At 54.7% G+C, this 18,107-nt stretch overlaps 6 protein-coding genes across 6 annotated transcripts; 4 read left to right on the forward strand and 2 right to left on the reverse strand.

Moving 5' to 3' along the window:
• The first annotated feature begins 1,638 nt into the window (after positions 1 to 1,638).
• BGZ61DRAFT_459023 (uncharacterized protein) lies at positions 1,639 to 3,405 on the forward strand. Its single transcript, XM_046246833.1, has one exon. It carries the CDS (start codon positions 1,717 to 1,719, stop codon positions 3,313 to 3,315), a length of 1,599 nt encoding a protein of 532 aa, XP_046099164.1. The 5' UTR covers positions 1,639 to 1,716; the 3' UTR covers positions 3,316 to 3,405.
• Positions 3,406 to 4,025: 620 nt separating this feature from the next.
• Positions 4,026 to 4,976, forward strand: BGZ61DRAFT_459024 (uncharacterized protein). Its single transcript, XM_046246834.1, has one exon. The coding sequence runs from the start codon at positions 4,085 to 4,087 to the stop codon at positions 4,877 to 4,879; it is 795 nt and encodes a 264-aa protein (XP_046099165.1). The 5' UTR covers positions 4,026 to 4,084; the 3' UTR covers positions 4,880 to 4,976.
• Positions 4,973 to 9,359, reverse strand: BGZ61DRAFT_508856 (LysM domain protein; the record flags this gene model as incomplete). The annotated part of the gene is made up of 5 exons (XM_046251973.1): positions 4,973 to 5,865; positions 5,919 to 6,500; positions 6,601 to 7,020; positions 7,140 to 8,400; positions 8,481 to 9,359. 5 exons carry the CDS (start codon positions 9,357 to 9,359, stop codon positions 4,973 to 4,975), a joined length of 4,035 nt encoding a protein of 1,344 aa, XP_046099166.1.
• A 972-nt stretch (positions 9,360 to 10,331) lies between these two features.
• BGZ61DRAFT_555799 (putative class V chitinase) lies at positions 10,332 to 14,856 on the forward strand (the record flags this gene model as incomplete). Its single annotated transcript, XM_046255633.1, has 10 exons — positions 10,332 to 10,485; positions 10,565 to 10,709; positions 10,807 to 11,366; positions 11,431 to 11,488; positions 11,589 to 12,485; positions 12,532 to 13,672; positions 13,763 to 13,889; positions 13,966 to 14,234; positions 14,295 to 14,408; positions 14,515 to 14,856. 10 exons carry the CDS (start codon positions 10,332 to 10,334, stop codon positions 14,854 to 14,856), a joined length of 3,807 nt encoding a protein of 1,268 aa, XP_046099167.1.
• A 633-nt stretch (positions 14,857 to 15,489) lies between these two features.
• On the forward strand, positions 15,490 to 16,688 carry BGZ61DRAFT_459027 (uncharacterized protein). The gene is made up of 2 exons (XM_046246835.1): positions 15,490 to 15,605; positions 15,656 to 16,688. The coding sequence occupies exon 2, from the start codon at positions 15,685 to 15,687 to the stop codon at positions 16,279 to 16,281; it is 597 nt and encodes a 198-aa protein (XP_046099168.1). The 5' UTR covers positions 15,490 to 15,605; positions 15,656 to 15,684; the 3' UTR covers positions 16,282 to 16,688.
• Positions 16,689 to 16,894: 206 nt separating this feature from the next.
• Positions 16,895 to 17,662, reverse strand: BGZ61DRAFT_362253 (short-chain dehydrogenase; the record flags this gene model as incomplete). Its single annotated transcript, XM_046241346.1, has 1 exon — positions 16,895 to 17,662. One exon carries the CDS (start codon positions 17,660 to 17,662, stop codon positions 16,895 to 16,897), a length of 768 nt encoding a protein of 255 aa, XP_046099169.1.
• Positions 17,663 to 18,107: the final 445 nt, after the last annotated feature.

Raw genomic sequence — 18,107 nt, forward strand, 5'->3', positions numbered from 1 at the left:
GAAGTCAGCCGCTGATCGAGTCTTTAGCCGAGGGTCGTCATTTGCATCTAGGGGAAGAGCCAGGCGCTGCTGATCTGTTTATATGATATGTTTAGACAAAATACAATTAGATGAAGAGCTCGTGGAAACAAATTATTGGAACTAAAGATATTGAGTTGGAATATTATGTCGCTCAGCGGTGAGCCTAATTGCGGGGTATGCTTACGCTGTCTGTCTACTGCATGCATTATTGCGCGGATCACGCTCCGCGTGTAAGTGTAACTGTGCAGCTTCGGGCGATAATGGATAGACTGTAGAACTTTAAGCAGGGAGAAGCCCTCTGGGGTTGTCCCCTGGCGAAATAAAATCTATTGCATTCCGGTGTCATCGTTCCCAGCAGTCCACTGCATTCATGTGGTCTGCACTGCCTTGCTAGGCGTTATTCTTAGCGGCAATATTAGTCTTGCACTGCCTCGTTGGGCTTTTTCTGAGCGGCAAGTAGCTAGATTAGCTACCAACCAGGCGACAAGAAATCAAGCCTCAAATCGAGAACGAGTTATACAGCAAGACGTGGCTTGCATTGTGAGGCAGAATGCGGGGCCTGGGCCAGTAGAAACTCACAGCAAGTCTCAGATGGGACATGTGACTGTCGAGGGGTTGAAAATGCACCCAGCATTCCTGCGCAATCCAACAACATAAGTTGGGAATGAAGACCTTTACTGTCTAGCAAGTGCCCTTGGAATCTAAGTTATCGAGCTGGATACCTGGCTTTGGGGACTGCGGCATGCCTACATTGTGAGCTAGATGCCCAAGCTCCTGGAAACTAAAATTCGACTCGCTATCACTCGTCATATACTCAATCCGAGGTCCTTCACGTCGTCCACTGGTGGATTAGACTGTCCTACATAGTGGATAACCGTCGGCTTGCTATCAAAGCTACCCTAGCGTCACCAGAAGGCTTCTGAGCGCAGTCCAGAAAGCAGTAATGCACGCTCTCTACAGAATCTTTCCATGTAGGGAGACGCTAATATAATATCAGACAGGCAGGTGATCATGCCAACATCATTTGAGGACGCCGTAGGCGACCCTGTCCCACTGCCGTTACCAGCGAGATTGACACTGGGGGGATGTTGGCGACCCAGAGGTCTTGTATCCGAAACTTTCCGGGAAATCTATCCGAACATTCTCCAAATTGCCCAAACACATCTCGAATCTCCTGAATACGTTGTCTTGGGTTGTTACATGTTTGGATACAGTTCTCGGACAGCCGTACCATATATCAGCTTTGCGTCGGGAGACCAGAAACATCGAAGAGAACTAAGGAATCTCGTTCAAAACGAGATTTTGCAATCATATCCCGGGTGGAAATCGGTCGATTGGAACCGGGATCCTGGGCTGTGGGATATGACAGCCTGTGGAAGCGATGACCACGACACCACCAACAGTGCTAGTGCTCCAATTCTGCGGATAGAGAGCTCAACATCGGATCTCGGAGGATCAAAGATACTTCTACTTCGGGGGGATGGGACGAACGAAATCTGGCAGCACATCGCGACTGGCGGTGGCATCATGGCCAACCGGCAAGGCTCCCGTTTTGTCATGACAGCAGCCCACTCTCTTCCAGGACATGAAGGGCCGTCGTTTCTTCTCCCACAAAGTCCAGACGAGTTTGAGTTCCTCTCGGAAGATTTGAGCGCTGATGGGGAGCCTGATGAAGTGGGCGATGAACCCACCAGCATGGAGAGCTGGACGCCGCTGGAAACCCGACGCAGCTTCACCGACCAGCTACCTTTACGTTTGCAGCCAACGACTTCGGGGAAGGAGTTGCAGTTTCCAAAGCTTCCTTTTGTCACACCAACATCTGACAAGCAAGCACGACCTTCGCCTACGCAAGAGCACAATCCTCCACTCCACACCATATATTCCAAGACTCTATTCATCACATCATCAGGAAGCTCTCGCCCTGGACTGGACTACGCCCTCGTTCCAGTGAGTCGAATCGAACTTGATAATAGAGTACGATCGCGTGAAACTAGGCCACCAGTGGCACTGTACCAGCCTAGACCGCGAGAGGTTGTTGTGACTACATCTTCCCACGGCAAGACAAAAGGGCGATTGCTGGAAACACCGTTGTTTGTCGTTCGTTCTGCCGCTACGGGTAGTCAGGAATTATGGACCATTATTCTGGACAAAGCCAAAGACGTAAGGGAGGGCGACTCTGGCTCATGGGTTTTCGATGTTACAAGTGGAGAAATGATCGGCCACATTGTTGCAGCAAGCATCGAAACAGGTTCTGCACTCATCGTACCTGCGTTCCAGGTCTTGGAGGATTTACGCGAGCGGTTTGGCGGATTCTGGCGGCCCATTAGAAATGCTGATGGCAATTTGGAACATACTTCAACGGGCGTGGCACAGCAGGGTTCAGCACAAGAAGGGTTCCCCGTGCCATCTACCATGGCCATATCTAGCCCTTTCGGCCAACAAGCAGACGGCGCTGGCGACACAACTACATCGGCAACAGCGCAACGAACGCCAGGAGCCATCTCTCCTCGCTCCCCTCAGCCAAACACCCCGCTGATATCTACAAGGGCAACTTCTCGGCTGACAGCTCATAAGCACCACTCCAAATTTTCGCTTCCCTCTTCCTCGGCGGAGCGATCGGATAGGTTTGTTCGCCCCAGGCATCCTAGAACCTATTGCTCTCAGTGCAGCGAGCATCCTGAAGGGTTTAGAGGTGATGTCGAACTTCAAAGACATATCAAAGCCAAGCACGAGGGCGTTGTCAAGAAGTTTGTCTGCCGCGATCCTGCCACAGTTGGCCTTGTGTCCAATATTCAGGCCATTAACCCTCTGGACAAGTGCAAGTCTTGTGTTGCCGGCAAGGAATACGGCGCATACTACAATGCGGCCGCGCATCTCCGTCGCACGCATTTCAAGCCCAAGACTCGCCGTGGCAAGAACAAAGATGAGAGACATGGTGGCAAAATTGGGGGTGATTGGCCCCCAATGACTGATCTCAGGCTCTGGTTTGAGGAGAAGCTCATCAAAATCGATCAGACTAGCGCCCTCAGTTCTGATGGGGAGGACGAGGATATCACGGAAGCTAAGCCTCGAGAGACACCGTTAAATACCCACACGGAAGTGTTCACGGGTATGGGCGCCAGCATGAGCCCATTTGACAGGAGCCCCCCTGACACGGAGACTGCCCCAATCTCATCTGCCTCGGCCGGGTCCCGATTCTCTCCCTCCCCCCCAATGTTGCAATCGACTCCATCAAGTTCACTGGCGGAGGCGGTGGAGTGTTTGGAGCTTAATCCACGAAGCCCGTCAGGGTAGTGGATTTATTTGAAGCTATCGTGTAGTGGAATTGGTAGTGTATTTAGTGGATGAGTGGATGAGTCTATTACTTCAGTATAAGTAATCAACGAGTGAAGTTATTCCTAACGACCTGGTTAATTTGAGACTGTGAAGTACCAGTAACGAGGCAAGAACCCCGTAATCGAAAGCTGAGCCCTTCCCTGGAAGCTTTTTCTCGTCCTTACCCTATAACTCCATAATGAATCAAGTACTAGGACCAGGGAAAATGGACTTGTGATATGGTGTGATACCGTTATGCCATGGGTCATCCATTGAGTGCTGGCATATCTAGCCCTAGATATATGAGAAAACCTCTTTACAAAACCTAGTTCCAAAGACTAGGATGGACATTGGGTGACTTGGGTCATGACAGTAGCCCTGGTCATAGTCAAGGTCTCACTGCCACCATCCTGTATGGACGATCCCACAAGATGAGTTAATTACATAATTAATCAATTAACGACTGTTTGCAGGATGAATCTGTGCTACCGAAGGTGTCCACGCAGCGATCGATGGGTGTATTGATAGTAATTGAAATGGTAAATTACCTGGCGTCTTTTGAGGACCCCTGCAGTCATCAACCCCTCAGCTGGAGACGCCTTACAGTTACTCACACATTTATTAACCCACATACATCTCACTTAATGGCTCCCTCCTTTTCTTCCCTCCACCTTCACCTCCTTTTCACTCCACTGCGACCACCTCTTGACGGCACGGAATTCTCGAATTCTTCAACCCGAGCAACATCATGACAGACCTCCCGCCCATTGACATGGCAATCGCCTGCCCAAAGCCTCGTTTCGCCGGGGACGTCGAGCCTGTTCGCATGTCACGCATGGCGTTGCAGCACCTGGCGCGCCACGACGGTAGCCACGACTACCCTTACTCCTGGGGCTACACCATCTTCCGCACCATCTACGCACCGGGCTCCGACGAGGCCGTCACGAGGGCCGTCGAGCGCCTGGCCGTTTACGCAAAGAACTTTACCCAAAATGAGCACGCCCGTCCGAGGGTGGGCGCGGGTGCGTTCGACACCCGCCCGAACGAGGAGCTCTGGAGCCGCTACCGCTGCGAGGTGGTACAGGACGAGACCCTTGCCGACGCGAGCGAGAGCGAAGTCGGGGAGCGGTTCGATGCCTGGATTAGGGAACACCGCCGTCCCGTTGTCACCGGCACGCGCCCTGAGCCGAATGCCAGGTTTCTCTTCTGCTTGATGCTCGATGAGGAGAGCCTCGAGAACATCCTCGCGCTTCCGGAGGATCCCCGCGCCCCAGCCAACTACGGTGCCTCTGACGAGAACGAGGGTGAGAGCTGGGTCAAGGTCATCTCGGACAGGATGAGGTCGGAAGAGGAGGGAGGCGGCGGCAGGTGGTGGCTGCGAGTGGGCATTACGGACTACCTTTGGCCCATGTGGTTCTTCCCCTTTGACCCGGACGCCATGCTCGAGGAGATGGGTTGGATGGATGCAGAGGACGGAGTTCAAAACCTCTGGGGCAGGCCTGAGGAATGGTTCAATGAGATGATGGCAGCTCGTTCCGGATGATGGATGATGATGTGCTTGCTATATACATGGACTTTCTCCACAAGACACAGCCCCCCCAACCACAATCACGTATTCTAGGTATCCAAATCATCTCTACAGCTCGCCTGTTACGTCCCAGTCATAGTTGGGCCCTGTGCAGTACGCGTTCCCTTGTACCAGGCTTGGCGTGCACTGGACGTACTCGGTGCCGAGCGAGGGGTTCACCTCGAGGAGCAGCGCAATGTTAATCTCTGATGAGAGGCAGATGGTGACGCACGAGTCGCCCTCGTCGACCACATGCCACTTGCCACACTTGGTCGTGGTCCCATCGGCGACGGTTGAGTTCTCAGGGGCCTCGACGGGGTTGAAGGTGTAGCCGGTGCTTGTCTCGGGGGTGGTGTTGTCGCCGCTGCTGCCGGGCCCCCGCGCCGTATACAGCCCGTTCTGCGGCGCGGCGCACAGGATGTTGCCGAAGAATCTGGAGGCGCCAGCCAAGTTGCTGCAGTCGAAGTACACCCAGGGGTTGAAGCGCCGGATGTCGCCCGACGTCAGGTTGTGAGTGGCCTCGAGCCCTGAGCAGGTGTCGTTGTCGGTGTAGGAGATGAGCTTGCCGCAGGACAGGGGCAGGCAGAGCTCAGTGCCCGAGGGGATGCTGCTGCAGTCGAAGATGTTCGGGTTCGTCGTGTACAGCGACACCGTCGAGACGTTGTTCAGGAAGGCCACGTCCTCACACGTCTCGTCGGCGGATGATCCCACCGTGTGCCACTTGTCCGAGACGCACATGGTGGACTGCTCGGGCACAGAGATGATGGGCGGTGGGATGGTCGTGTTGCCCGTTCGGCCGCACCTCTGGTACACGAGCTCCAGGTCGCTCTTGTAATTCTTGTCGTACACCGAGTAGGGGGAAGCCTGCATCATGGCGAGGCGGTTGATGTAGCAGTCGGAGCACATTTCGTCCTCGGGCATGTGGTTGATGCAGCTGACAGCGGTGAATTCAGCGACGATGTCTGTTTTCTTGTTAATCCCAGTCTTGTCAGGGGAGGGAGGGAGAAATTCATACCGTTACAGTACCTCCCTGTGTCGGGATCTGTGAGACACGTCCCATTGTAGCCAGCCCACATCCGCCCTCCGTACAGAGTGGGAATGTCACCGGCGACGGTGTAACCCTCGCAGTGGGCGTTGACATTGTCGAACCAGCTACGAAGCGACTCGCCGCAGCCCTCGTCGCAGATAGAGTCGGTTAAGCTGGCGTTGCCCAGGCTTCCGTGGTACGCCGGCTCGGTGAAGGACTGGACCCAGTAGTCGCAGAGAATCTTAGCCGTGAGGGCCGTCTTGCAAGGGTCCGGCAGGATCTGGTTGCGCAGCCCGTGGAGCGTGTAGACGGGGAAGCCGGGAAAATGGCGTCGGCCTGATGTCTCCTCGGCGCCCTCGAGCCAGGCGAGGATGGACGACACGAAGCCGTTTATGTTGTCCTGGGCGAGGGTGGCTATACCGCCCGTCGGGGTCACCATCTCGATGATAGCCTTTGTGCAGAGGTTGTAGATCCACAGGTCTGAGCTCTGCTGGATCTCGACGCCGCGCCGCTGGCAGTCGTTGGTTTCGAGGCAGGCCTGACTGTGGTCACTGAACCACGAGTATAGACCTGCGCCCAGGACGTAGACGGCCGTGGAGTCGACGACGCGCAGCGCCCACGACGAGTAGCAGCGCCCACGACGAGTAGCAGCGCCCATCGTCGGCCTTACACTCGCTAAATGTGGGATCGTCGGGGAAGATGCCCGCGCGGAAGGGCTTGAGGGTGCTGGGGACGGGCTGGTAGTAGGGCGACTCGGTCTGGATCATACCCATAACAATGTTGGTGGCGTCAGACACTTGATATTGGTAGAGCGCGCAGTGCTCCGACGAGGTTCCCCAGAGCCAGGCCTTCTTGCTCTGGATCAGAATGCCTCTCCCGACGTAGACGTCGATCTGGGGGCGGTCCGACTTGTCGAGATCGTGGTCGGCCACCCAGGCCCAGATGTTCTCCAGGTACGCTGTCGACTCGGGCTTGAGGTGCAGAAGCATCGAGGCGGCCTTGCACTCGGGGTTGACGGCGTCACTCTTCTTTGCGCACGTCTCCTGTTGCAGATTGGATCCGATGGCGCCTCCCACGCGGAAGTGTGAATCTATACTCTCTCAAGTCAGTCATCACAACAATTGTCGGGTTATGAGAGGGGGTCATGGGAAGGAAGGAGGATGATGGCATCAAAATATGACCTCAAAATATAGCTATCAGAGTACTCACCCCACATTCCCACCGAGCCCTTGCTGGACTCTCGGGCATTCCACTCCATCAGCACCGCGCCGGCTGTCGGACCAGAGACGGTGAACATCATGTCTTGGATCTCGATGATGCCGGGCGGATCGTTAGGCCGGCCGACCTGAACGACGGGGCGCGGCTTGGACTCATCTTCAAAGTTGGCGCCGGTGCCCATGATCTGCGACCAGACCTGGCCGATGATGCGGGAGCCCATGGGCACGCGCAGAGTGTCCTTGACAATATAAACGCCAAAGGGGAAGTAGACGATGGACGATGTGTTAGCGGCGCCTGACAGGATCGAGTTGAGGACGGCCGTATCATCCGTCTTGCCGTCGCCCTTTGCGCCGAGAGCGCGGACGTTCATGACCTTTCTCGAGGCCACGTCGTAGTACTTGGGCCGGCGGCGTGTGAAGAGATTGGCCTTCATCTTGTCGTTCTGTACGCCCGTCAGCTCCTCGGTGCGGTTCATGACGGGGATCGCGACGCCGTTGACGAAGCTGCTGGTGCCGGCCTTGTTGGTGATGCGGCCGAACCCCCAGCTATCGACGTAGACCTCGTCGCCACCCGGGAGCAGCGTCTTCTGGGCGACACTGTCGGCGACATCAGTCTTGACGTTGAAGAAGCCGACGTTCTGCAGCAGGAGTGAAGTCGAGTTCTCGGCGTGCAACGAGGTGACGATGCCGTTTGGGGTGTTGGCAATGATGGCGTCGGCAAGCATGAGCGAGCCCACGCCCTGCCCCGCGCTGTGGGCACCGCCAGCGCCGCCGGTGATGACGAGGCCATTCTCGCAGCTCTCGATGATGAAGTCCTGCATAGTCCAGGCCCAGTCCCAGTGCACCTGGAGGGCCGTCTTGGAGTTGACGAACATGAGGTGGCTGGTGGTAAACTGCTGGTTGCCAAAGTAGGCGCCGACGTTGCCGCCGACGAAGGTGAGGTCCGCCAGGAAGCCGCCCGAGCCGTTCTCCATGTAGATACCCTGCTGGGTGCTGTGCGGCACGTCCGAGTTGTACTGCATGTAGAACTCGATGTTCTCGAGCGACGAGGCCTGCCCGACCTGCCAGTGAATGGCGCATACGTGGGCGCAGGGGTCGGTGAGACGGATATCAATCTTGAAGTTCTTGATGCTGCGGAGGAAGTTGGCCGTGTTGAGATACCAGCCAACGTTGTCCGCGATGTACTTGTTGGAAGTGAAGACGCCGAGGCCGACGACGCTGGACGCGGCCAGGATGGTGGGGACGTTGATGGGCTGAAGGTGAGGTTAGCAAAAGAGGCCCGCTTGAAGGTTGATGTTGGGGGCAATTGGAAGGGAAAGAGAGGAAGACTTACATCACCAAGGAACTGGGTGTTGTAGTATTGGATGATGGATCCACTGACGAGATAGGTGCCCGGAGGGAAGTAGACGACGGCCGGGGCAATAGTACTCGTCTTGCACTCCTCTCCACAACGAGCGCCGTCCGAGATGGCCTTGTTGATGGCCGCCGTATCATCCGTCGTGCCGTCGCCCTTGGCCCCAAAGTCCTTGACGTTGCGCCAGACCTGATATCCCGGCGGCGAGAAGGGGCTCTGGCCGGGGAACTGCTGGTCATCGATCAACCAGTAGCCCGAGGCGCGCTTCTCGTCGGTGGAGTCGCCGGCGAAGACGGACAGGCGGCCCTCGGGAGCTTGCAGCTCGTCGCCGGCGTTGGTGTCGTTGAGGAAGCCAGCGGTGTACTTGCTGCGTATCCGGGCGGCCACCTCCTCGTGGTCGCCCTTGGGGATCTGCGGCCTGGACTCGGCGACGGCCGCTGCCGCCTCAGCGAGCTCCTTGGGGATGCGATAGCTGCCGACGGTGGTGGCGTTTTCGCTGCGTCGAACGTGAGACATGGGGGACTCGACGGCGATGAACTCGGGATCGGCGTCGTAGTCGAGCGGCGGGGCCGGCCTGTACTCCTCATTCGGGTCCTCGCGCCTGTTCTCATTGAAGACGGGGTTCTCGATGCGGTCCTTGTTGACGACAGCGAGGACCCTGAGGGCCCTGTCAACCAGCACTTGGGCGTCGGAGCTGGTGGCTTTTCTGTTGGCGAGGTGTTCATGGCCGTTGCTGGTGGTGCTAGGGCCGGCGGGCGTGACGGTAGTTGAGGCGAGGGCGACGCCGTGAGAGAGAATGACAAGAAGGAGGGACGTGACTAGGCCGCAGGGCGCCCAAGATGATGCGAGAGGACGCATGGCGGCGGATGGAGAGTGGAAAGAGTGCAAGGCTCGTGTGTATTGTTGAGCCTAGATACTAGATGGGGGACTTGTCGAGGCGAGAAGAGACCGTGAGCAGCGAGTATAAGACGAGACGAAGCGGGTCGTCGTTGGTCATCACCAAGGCCCGGTTGACGATGTGCCCTGGAGGCTGGAGGAGACCAGCCTCGGCTACCAACACTGCAGTCGTTTTACACAACTCTAAGGTGTAACATCGCCTGCAGATATCTAATTACCGCGTCTGACTACGTACATGTGCAGTGTCAGAAAGATGTTTGTGTCTTCTTCCCGTTTTCGCTAGTCTTGTCATCTAGCATGACACATATGTGTGGTACGGATGGACGAGGTTGTAGAGGATTCCGGAGATTAGCACTGATCTGAGCCTCGCTAATCAGTGTGATGGGGATAGCCCGCCTCTTCCCGTATGTAGGGGATCCGACTAGGGTACCATAGGTCAAGTAAACTTGCTTTAGACTCGTCTGTTTTGGAAAGCTCCGAGGCGGGATGGCGTAAGTTACTATGTAAGTTATGTAGCTATATGTAGGTGGCTAGTCCTCCCGGACGATGTTGATGTTCATAATTAATTACCGACAACGTCTACAGTATGTTTCCTCGGATCGGCAGTTGCCCTCTGTCATATCCAATCCCAATTTGAGCCATATGCGAAACCGGACGCAGCAGCGTGTCCACCATGGCCTCTCCCCCCGGTATCACCTCACTCGCTCACCCTGGCCGCCTGCAACGTGACTTCTCTAACTCCCCTCGGCTGCCCCGGCCAAGACGGCAAGGCGCATGATAATGGGTCGCTGTACAAGTCGTGATAATACTTAGTAGTAGGCGCGTGGTCGTTTTACCCCGTCTCCTTTGTTCTCACAATGGCCTAGTAGGCGCATATCCCCTCTCCCTCTCACTTTGTCAACTCACGGTCTTGGTTTTCCAACCTCTCGCGCCATGAAAGCTCTCCCAAGTTCGCTCGGCCTACTATCTCTCTATTTTCTCCTTCTCGCTGGCTTTGTTCTCGCGCAGGACCCGGAGTGCAGCGCTTCCACCCCCTGCAAGGCCGGCTGCTGCTCCAAGTTTGGCTTCTGCGGCTATGGCAAAGACTGTGTGTTTTCTGTCCCTCCCTCCCCAGGTTCTAAAAAGATGTTTGGGAATAACAACTAACACTGCCTCGCTCTTAAAAGACTGCCACGAAGATGTCTGCCTCAACAACTGCGACCGCCTCGCTGAGTGCGACCCCGGCGGCTTCGGCTCCGAGTTTGTCGAAAAGTCCAAGTGCCCCCTGAACGTCTGCTGCTCGAAGCATGGCTTCTGTGGCTGGACCGAAGAGCACGTTTACCCCCCTTTCTCGCCATCAACGCTTGATATCAGCATTGATATCATCCTACCTTGTATAGAAAGGGACATGTAACTGACATCTTCCAAGGTTCTGTGGCGACAAGAAAGTCGACCGGCCTCAGTGCGATAGCCACACTCTTGAACGTGTCGTCGGCTATTATGAAGGCTGGGCTGCCCGCCGTCCCTGCAACTCCTTCATGCCGGAGGAAATCCCAATCGGCGTCTACACGCACCTGAACTTCGCCTTTGCCACCGTCGACCCTGACACCTTCGACGTCCGCCCGGCCTCTTCCGCTGACACCCTACTATACCGACGCCTCACGTCCCTCAAGGAGCGTGACCCAGACCTCAAAGTCCTGATTGCCATCGGCGGCTGGACCTTCAACGACCCCGGCCCAACAGCCACCACCTTCTCCGACATTGCGCGTTCCGACTCGGCCCAGAAGGCCTTCATCAAGTCGCTCGTCAGCATGATGTCCACCTACGACTTTAACGGCATCGACCTCGACTGGGAATATCCCGCAGCCGACGATCGGAGCGGTCGCAAGGAGGACTTTGAAAACTTCCCCAAGTTCATCGCCAACCTCAAGAAGGCCCTCAAGTCCACCGGAAGGGATGAGGTGAGCTTGACGCTTCCGGCATCCATGTGTAAGTGATTTAATCATGGCCATTGACTATTCGACGTGGCCTTGCTGATACACGGTCTGAATAGGGTACTTGAAGCACTTTGACATTGTCAACCTTCAGAAGCACGTCGATTTCTTCAACATGTATGAACCCTTCTGATATCCAATTTCGATGTATATATTTATCTATATATATATATATATCTTGAGGCAACTAGAATATTATAACTAATGACCATTTAAGTATGAGCTACGATCTCCACGGAACCTGGGACAAGGGCAACCAATGGGTCGGCCCGTACCTCAACGCACACACCAACCTCACGGAGATCAAGCAGGCCATGGATCTCCTCTGGAGAAACAACATTGACCCTGACAAGGTCGTACTAGGCACCGGCTTCTACGGCCGTGCCTTCACAGCCACCAGCCCCGACTGTCTCGCCCCGGGCTGCACGTACGAGTCCGGTGCTCCTCGCCAGCCCTGCAGCAACGAGATAAGCGTCATGATTCAGTCCGAGATCGTGGATGTCATGAAGAGGATTAGTAGCAAGCCTATCCTCGACAAGGAGGCGGCAGTCAAGATTCTGACCTTCGACACCAACCAGTGGGTTGCCTACGATGACGAAGACACCTTGCAGATGAAAGCCGACTTTGCCCGCGAACAATGCATGAACGGTATCATGGTCTGGGCCGTCTCACAAGATGTCTCGGACGGCACCTACTCTGAGGCCATCGGGAAGGCGGCCGCTCGCAAGTTCACCTCGCTCCCATCCCTGTTCTTCGAGATAGGCGACGACGCCGACATGGTCACTCTCACGACGAAGCATCCGCAGTGCAAGTGGACCAACTGCGGTGAGTCGTGTCCCTCCGGCTGGGTCCGCATACTGCGCAAAGACGACGAGGCCCGCGACAACGAGTACATGGTCGACGGATCCCACTGCTCCGAAGGAGTACACGAGCTGTGCTGCCCGGCCGAGGATCCTCCAACTTGCGGCTGGTATCAGCACAACAACGGTAAATGCAACCCGACATGTCCAGACGGCACCGTCGAGGTCGGCTCTCTCATGACGCACTGCCACAACAACAAGTACCAGGCCGCATGCTGCACCACGGGCAAGACAAGCATGGAGCTCCACGACCAGTGCGGCTGGACCGAGGCCCATGTGCATGTATGGATCCTGTAGCAGCGGCCAGGACGAGGTCGTTCGATCCCCGAGCGGCAGCGGCAACGCTGTCCGCAACATCGAGACCTGGAACGTCGACTACGCAAACGAGATCTCGAACGGCGACGGCACGGTCAAGATCCAGGAGCGCAAGCTGTGCTGCGACCAGGAAGACAACAAGAAATGGGATGACTGCCAGTGGTACTACAACCTCGGCCCTGGCAAGGACGACTACAAATACTGTCGCAGCAGGTGCCCAAGTGACCGCGTGCGCGTCGCCATGGACGCATACTGGAACAAGGACGGCCACTTCGAGTGCGTCCGCGGCGCCAGGGCCAAGTGCTGCATCCCCAAGCACCAGTCCATCGAGAAGCGAGACACTTCGCAGAACGAGGTCCTCCGCGACGCCCTCGAGTCGTTCCTGACCAAGCCCATTTGTTCTGAGGACGGTGGTGGCTGGACGTGGACTTCTTCTCTGAGCGCCAGGGAAGTGAACTCATCGGAGCCCATCTTACCTCCTCAGGACTCCGAGACGCCCAAGATAATACTTTCACACCTGCGAAGGCACATAAGACACCTATCGACTCCCTCTCGGCACTCACATGTCGGCCCCGGCGTCCACCGCTCGGCTCACCAGGAGTTGGCCACGTCCTTCGAGAGGCGCCAGAGCAGTTTCGGGAGCTTCGAGCAGGACGAGATCAAGACCCTGGTCTACGCTCTGCTCCTCGTCAAGGCGAGCGTACGACAGATCCAGATCTGGGACGGCCTGGTGCCCGTCAAGTACGAGAACCTCAAGTGGTCCGAACTAAAGGCCTGGATCAAGGACACGAAGGCGGTGGCGCAATACGGCTACGACCAGCTGGCGTACCTCATCACATGCCACATGGGCAACTTCAACGACTGGGTCGGTGGCAGCACGCCGGACGACTGCGAGTGCGACTCGGACGCCTGCTGTCCCAGAGGTGGCGACTGGTGCGTGTCGGAGGATAGCGAGCCCAATGACACCTATGACAGTACGGCGATTAATGAACGGGGAGAGGAGATGACGCGTAGGGAAGAGGAGGAGGATGAGGGTATCCTCTCCATCATGGCCACCCCTGGTGAGCGTCGCAAGTACAAGTTCAGGCTGCGCGACGGCACAGAGATCACAGTCGAGAGTGAAGAGGTGAGCGAATATGTGTTGCTTTCCCTGCCCATGGCGCGTGCTGCTCAATAAAGATGGCAAGCTGAAACTGACGCATCTGTCTTCTTATAGTACTACCCTGCCACCAACAGCTTCTGGTATGCCAACCACCCTGTCTGGAACAACGTGTACTTGTACCCTCGAGAACGGTGCTTCGAAGTCGATCCGCGGGTCTCGACGTGGCGAAAGGGCACCCCAGGTCTTCACTATTAGTCATGGCCCCAATTTGTTTCCCACGCCGCCCCTCCGGGCAACAGAGATTGATTATGTAGCAGATGAACACCAAGTAGAACTAAATACCCTGGCCCGGTTCTTCAGCCACTACTCCCAAGGCACTCTGCCCTCGGGGGCCCGGATGAGAACGACCGCGTCCAGCCTGCAGCTGACAGACTCGCTCCAGGGCCAGATGCCCAACCCGCCCCCGGCCGTCGGCGGCGTGAACCTGGTGGAGCCGATCCGGAGATTGTTCAATGCTTTCGGGAGCAGGGCTAATACCCAGCATGCGGTCTTCACCGTAGGCGGTCTGAACCTCGTCAAGACGGCTGTAAGCAATACATGGCACAACCAAGGCAGTTTGAGACTGATTTTGCAATTACCAAAATAGCTTTGGAGACAGAGTAACACGGCCAACTGGCTGAATCCTTGGATGACAGAGCAAGTCATGTCGCGGGACCTGCGCAACTTCCGCAACGGCGTCTTTGCCCAAAATGTCCGCAACGTGAGTTTCCTGTGACAATTAGCATTCACACACAGACACACACACACACACATATATATATATATATCACCCCATAGTATCATGTGCTTACACACACAACCACCAGGTCATCGTCGCCATCAACTACATGCGTGATCCGGCCGTCTGGGACAGCATCCGGTCCATCAACAATGACATCCGAAACGAGCTGCGGCTGCTGGAGGACTTCCACCACCAGCGTACCGGCATCAGAGACTACGTCGTCTCCGCGTGGGACGAGTTCTTCCGCGACCAGCTGCAGGCCACCGTCAGCTATACCCAGCGATGGGTCCGCGACTGGGTCACGCGCGCTCGCAACAACTGGCGCGATAACAACGACGAGGACGTCATCCAGTTCCTCGCCGTCATGAGCACCCTACTTCGCCACGCAGAGGACCTCGAGTTCAACTATGATGAGCTGCCTAATTAGACGGTTTAGAGACACACCTTGTTGTTTTACCGTAGAAGATAATTCCATGTACTACCTATGTATGCATGCGTGCGTCTTTGCCTGCTTTAATCAGTGGACAGTCTCTGGGCTGATCTCTAAGGTAACTACATACTGAACGGCACTCCAAGTGTTACTTCCCAGCTCGGCTGGATATGTCTTTGTTACGTGCCCATAAGCGCCCCTAAAACTTTCGATCAACTATAGATGGATCACACAGATCACTTCATGAACATCGTGATCCAGACGCTCTGATCCCTACACGGAAGTGAACCCCTCGATGTACGCCTACCCTAGACTGTCAGCCTGGAATAAGTGGGGCTGTTACAATATTAAAAACTTGGAAATATTTTTATTTAGAAAATGAAGAAAATTTTAGATAAATATTTTATGCTATATTTTTATTTATTTATTATTTAAATATCTAAATATTTATCTTATTTATTAACTAAGTACAAGTAAATACCTTTATTAAGTTCATAACTCCAAGGGGGTTATCTACTAGCTACGTACACTGCAGTGCGCTCTTAACATAAGCAAGACTGTAGAGCTGAAGGCAGGTGTTATTATTGTCATAACACCCCCGCCGCAAATTCTCTATTTAATCAGCGCCTTGCCACTCACCCCGACGCTCGGCCTCGATCTCTTTCTCCTTTACACAACCACACAACTTCATCCCAGCACCTCCTAAATCTTCCACCCACGTCAATCAACGCATTCACCATCAACAGGTATATGCGAATTTCTATCACAATCCACAGTGTTTTGATACTCATCACAGCCAATATATTCTGCGACGCAAATTACAGGATGCCTCACAGCATTGCGGAACAGGAGGAGCCTACGATAGATCTTCCGATGACAGACAGCGAATCCGATGTGGAAGAGAATGCGCATAACGATGTAGAAGAGGATGCGCATAGCGATGTGGATGAGGAAGAGTTGTGGAGGAAATGGCTTTCGACGGCGTACGAGCGCGGCTCGAAAAAGCCCATGAAGGAGCCCCTCACAGCACCTTTGGATGTGCCGATCAGCGATGCAGACGTGGAAAAGCTCAAAGTCGGGGTCAAATCTCGAAGCATGGACGACAAATGGGATATATTGGTTGAGGATCCAGACGAAAACGGCGGTATATCTATCCATATCATTCGACACTGGGTCCAGGAGGAGTGCTACATCCTCCACATTGTTCCCACACCAAGCAACGGTGATGGCGGGAATGCAAAGGTCCAAGGCATCACTTGGGAAGGGAACAAGGCGGGGTTGCAATGCGATGCAGAGCAGGCCAAGAAGGAAGCCGTGATGCTGTGTAGAGGCCACCTCCACTGCGAGTTTGAGGCGCTCCCGCAGTACCCGTCCTCGGTGTTTTGGGATTCTAGCGCTTATAAGAGGCTGGATGCGGAATAGGTTACCAGGCCTCCCCAGAAGGCCATCCGGCAAGCGTGGAGGAATTGTCTCATGTCAGGGTTGTTTTCCGGTATCTTTAGATGAGATGGTAGTCAATATTCTCGGATATTCTGTAGCCTGTTAGGGAGGAAGAATGAAAGGCGCGTCTTTGATCCAAGGGAGACGCTAGGAGAGACACGGCGAATTGGGAAATCTGCCTCGACTATTTTTTTCTCTCCGGATGGTCGGCGGTCGCTGTCGGCTTCGAAGGAGAAGGCCATTGTGATGTGGGATATCCCAGAATGATAGCATCTCGTACGATCATCATATTTGCCACGCGATCATGACTTGAACATGGGGATGTAATTTATGATGGGAAAGGCGCAGAAGATCCATGATACTTTCGAGCTTGTAATACTCGACGTCCAGCAATAGGATTTTATTAGACATCTATAGATTCTAAAATGCCCATTGCCTTATTCTCTCACATACAATCTTAGCTCAGAAGGCTTGGAACAGAGTTAGCTCCCCATTGTTCCTGCGGCTCCACCCAGGCAAATAAAAATAGATGGTCCGCCTGAATGACCCTTTTATGAGCCTGAGCGTCACAAGTGCCACAGTAACAGATATTGCATTACCACGACAGTGGGTTGCCATCAAAGTTTTGAAATGTGCCACTAACATCCCTCGTGGCAGTCTCAATCCTTTTAAGAATTCCATTGGCGCTCTCCTCCACAGTGATAGCACCCATATCCTCAGGCTTCACCGGATAATCTCGTATGGTTTCAGCGACCATGTCAGTCAAGACAAAACCTGGGTTGATGACTAAGGTAGTGAGCCAGTCCTCGTCAAAATGAATCCTCCGCATGAACCAATTCAGAGCTGCTTTGCTAGCTCCGTATGGGCTCGTAGTGTAGAGGCCTTTCATAATATCCATCCCGGAAATGCTGCCAGTATTAGACGAGATAGCGATGAACCTCGAGCGACCGCTCTTGCCGGATCGAAGTAGCGGAGCAGTGGCCTGGTACAAGGTCAACGGTCCAACCGTATTCACGGCAAAGTGATCGTGAATCGCTTGGGTTGAGTTTTGAATGACATGACTGCCTGAGTGATTTATGCCCGCGTTCGCAACAACCACGTCCAAAGAGTCAATGTGGTGGTCGGTTCGGAGAGTGTTGACTGCAGCTTCAGCCGCGGATTTGTCGGCTGCATCAAGCTTGACGACGATGATTCGCGAGCTTGCAGCTTTGGGCAGCTCAGTGAGACCGATTGAAGAGGCTTTGGAAGGGTCGCGAACGGCCGCGACGACTGTTGTGTTGGGTTTCTGAAGAAAGACAGAAACAAGGCCTTTGCCAATACCGCGATTGGCTCCGGTAATCAGGATTGTCTGCTCGCACGACATGATTGCGTTGCTTGGGATGTAGCACAATGGGGATGTGAGAGATGCAGATGTATGGGATAATTTTACAACGGTTCAGACAACTGTCGTCCTATATACCTTCGTAAGGCATGACACAAGGTTACACTTCTCAAGGGTGGCATCTTATTAGCCAGCCATCACACAGCCCGGCCCACTCCTTATTTGTACACGGAATGATTATTGTGCCGAGTGTCTATTAACCGGACAAAATGGAAGCATTCTGTCTGGTGAATTCTCCAGACAGAGATGTGTTAGAGTTGCGGGGGCTTGGCGACTTGGAAAGTGAAGATATCTCTAGCCCGAGATTGAGCTTCACCATTCGTTGCAAGCTCGGGATTGCCCCACAAGTGATTTTACCCCATGCTCCGGAGTTGCCGGCGTCGGCCTAACCTTACTCCAACCGTTCTGTTTGTGGTCTAGGCCAGCG

This window comes from Ilyonectria robusta (genome assembly GCF_021365365.1).
Source record: "Ilyonectria robusta strain PMI_751 chromosome Unknown BGZ61scaffold_22, whole genome shotgun sequence".
Classification (NCBI taxonomy): Eukaryota; Fungi; Ascomycota; class Sordariomycetes; order Hypocreales; family Nectriaceae; genus Ilyonectria; species Ilyonectria robusta.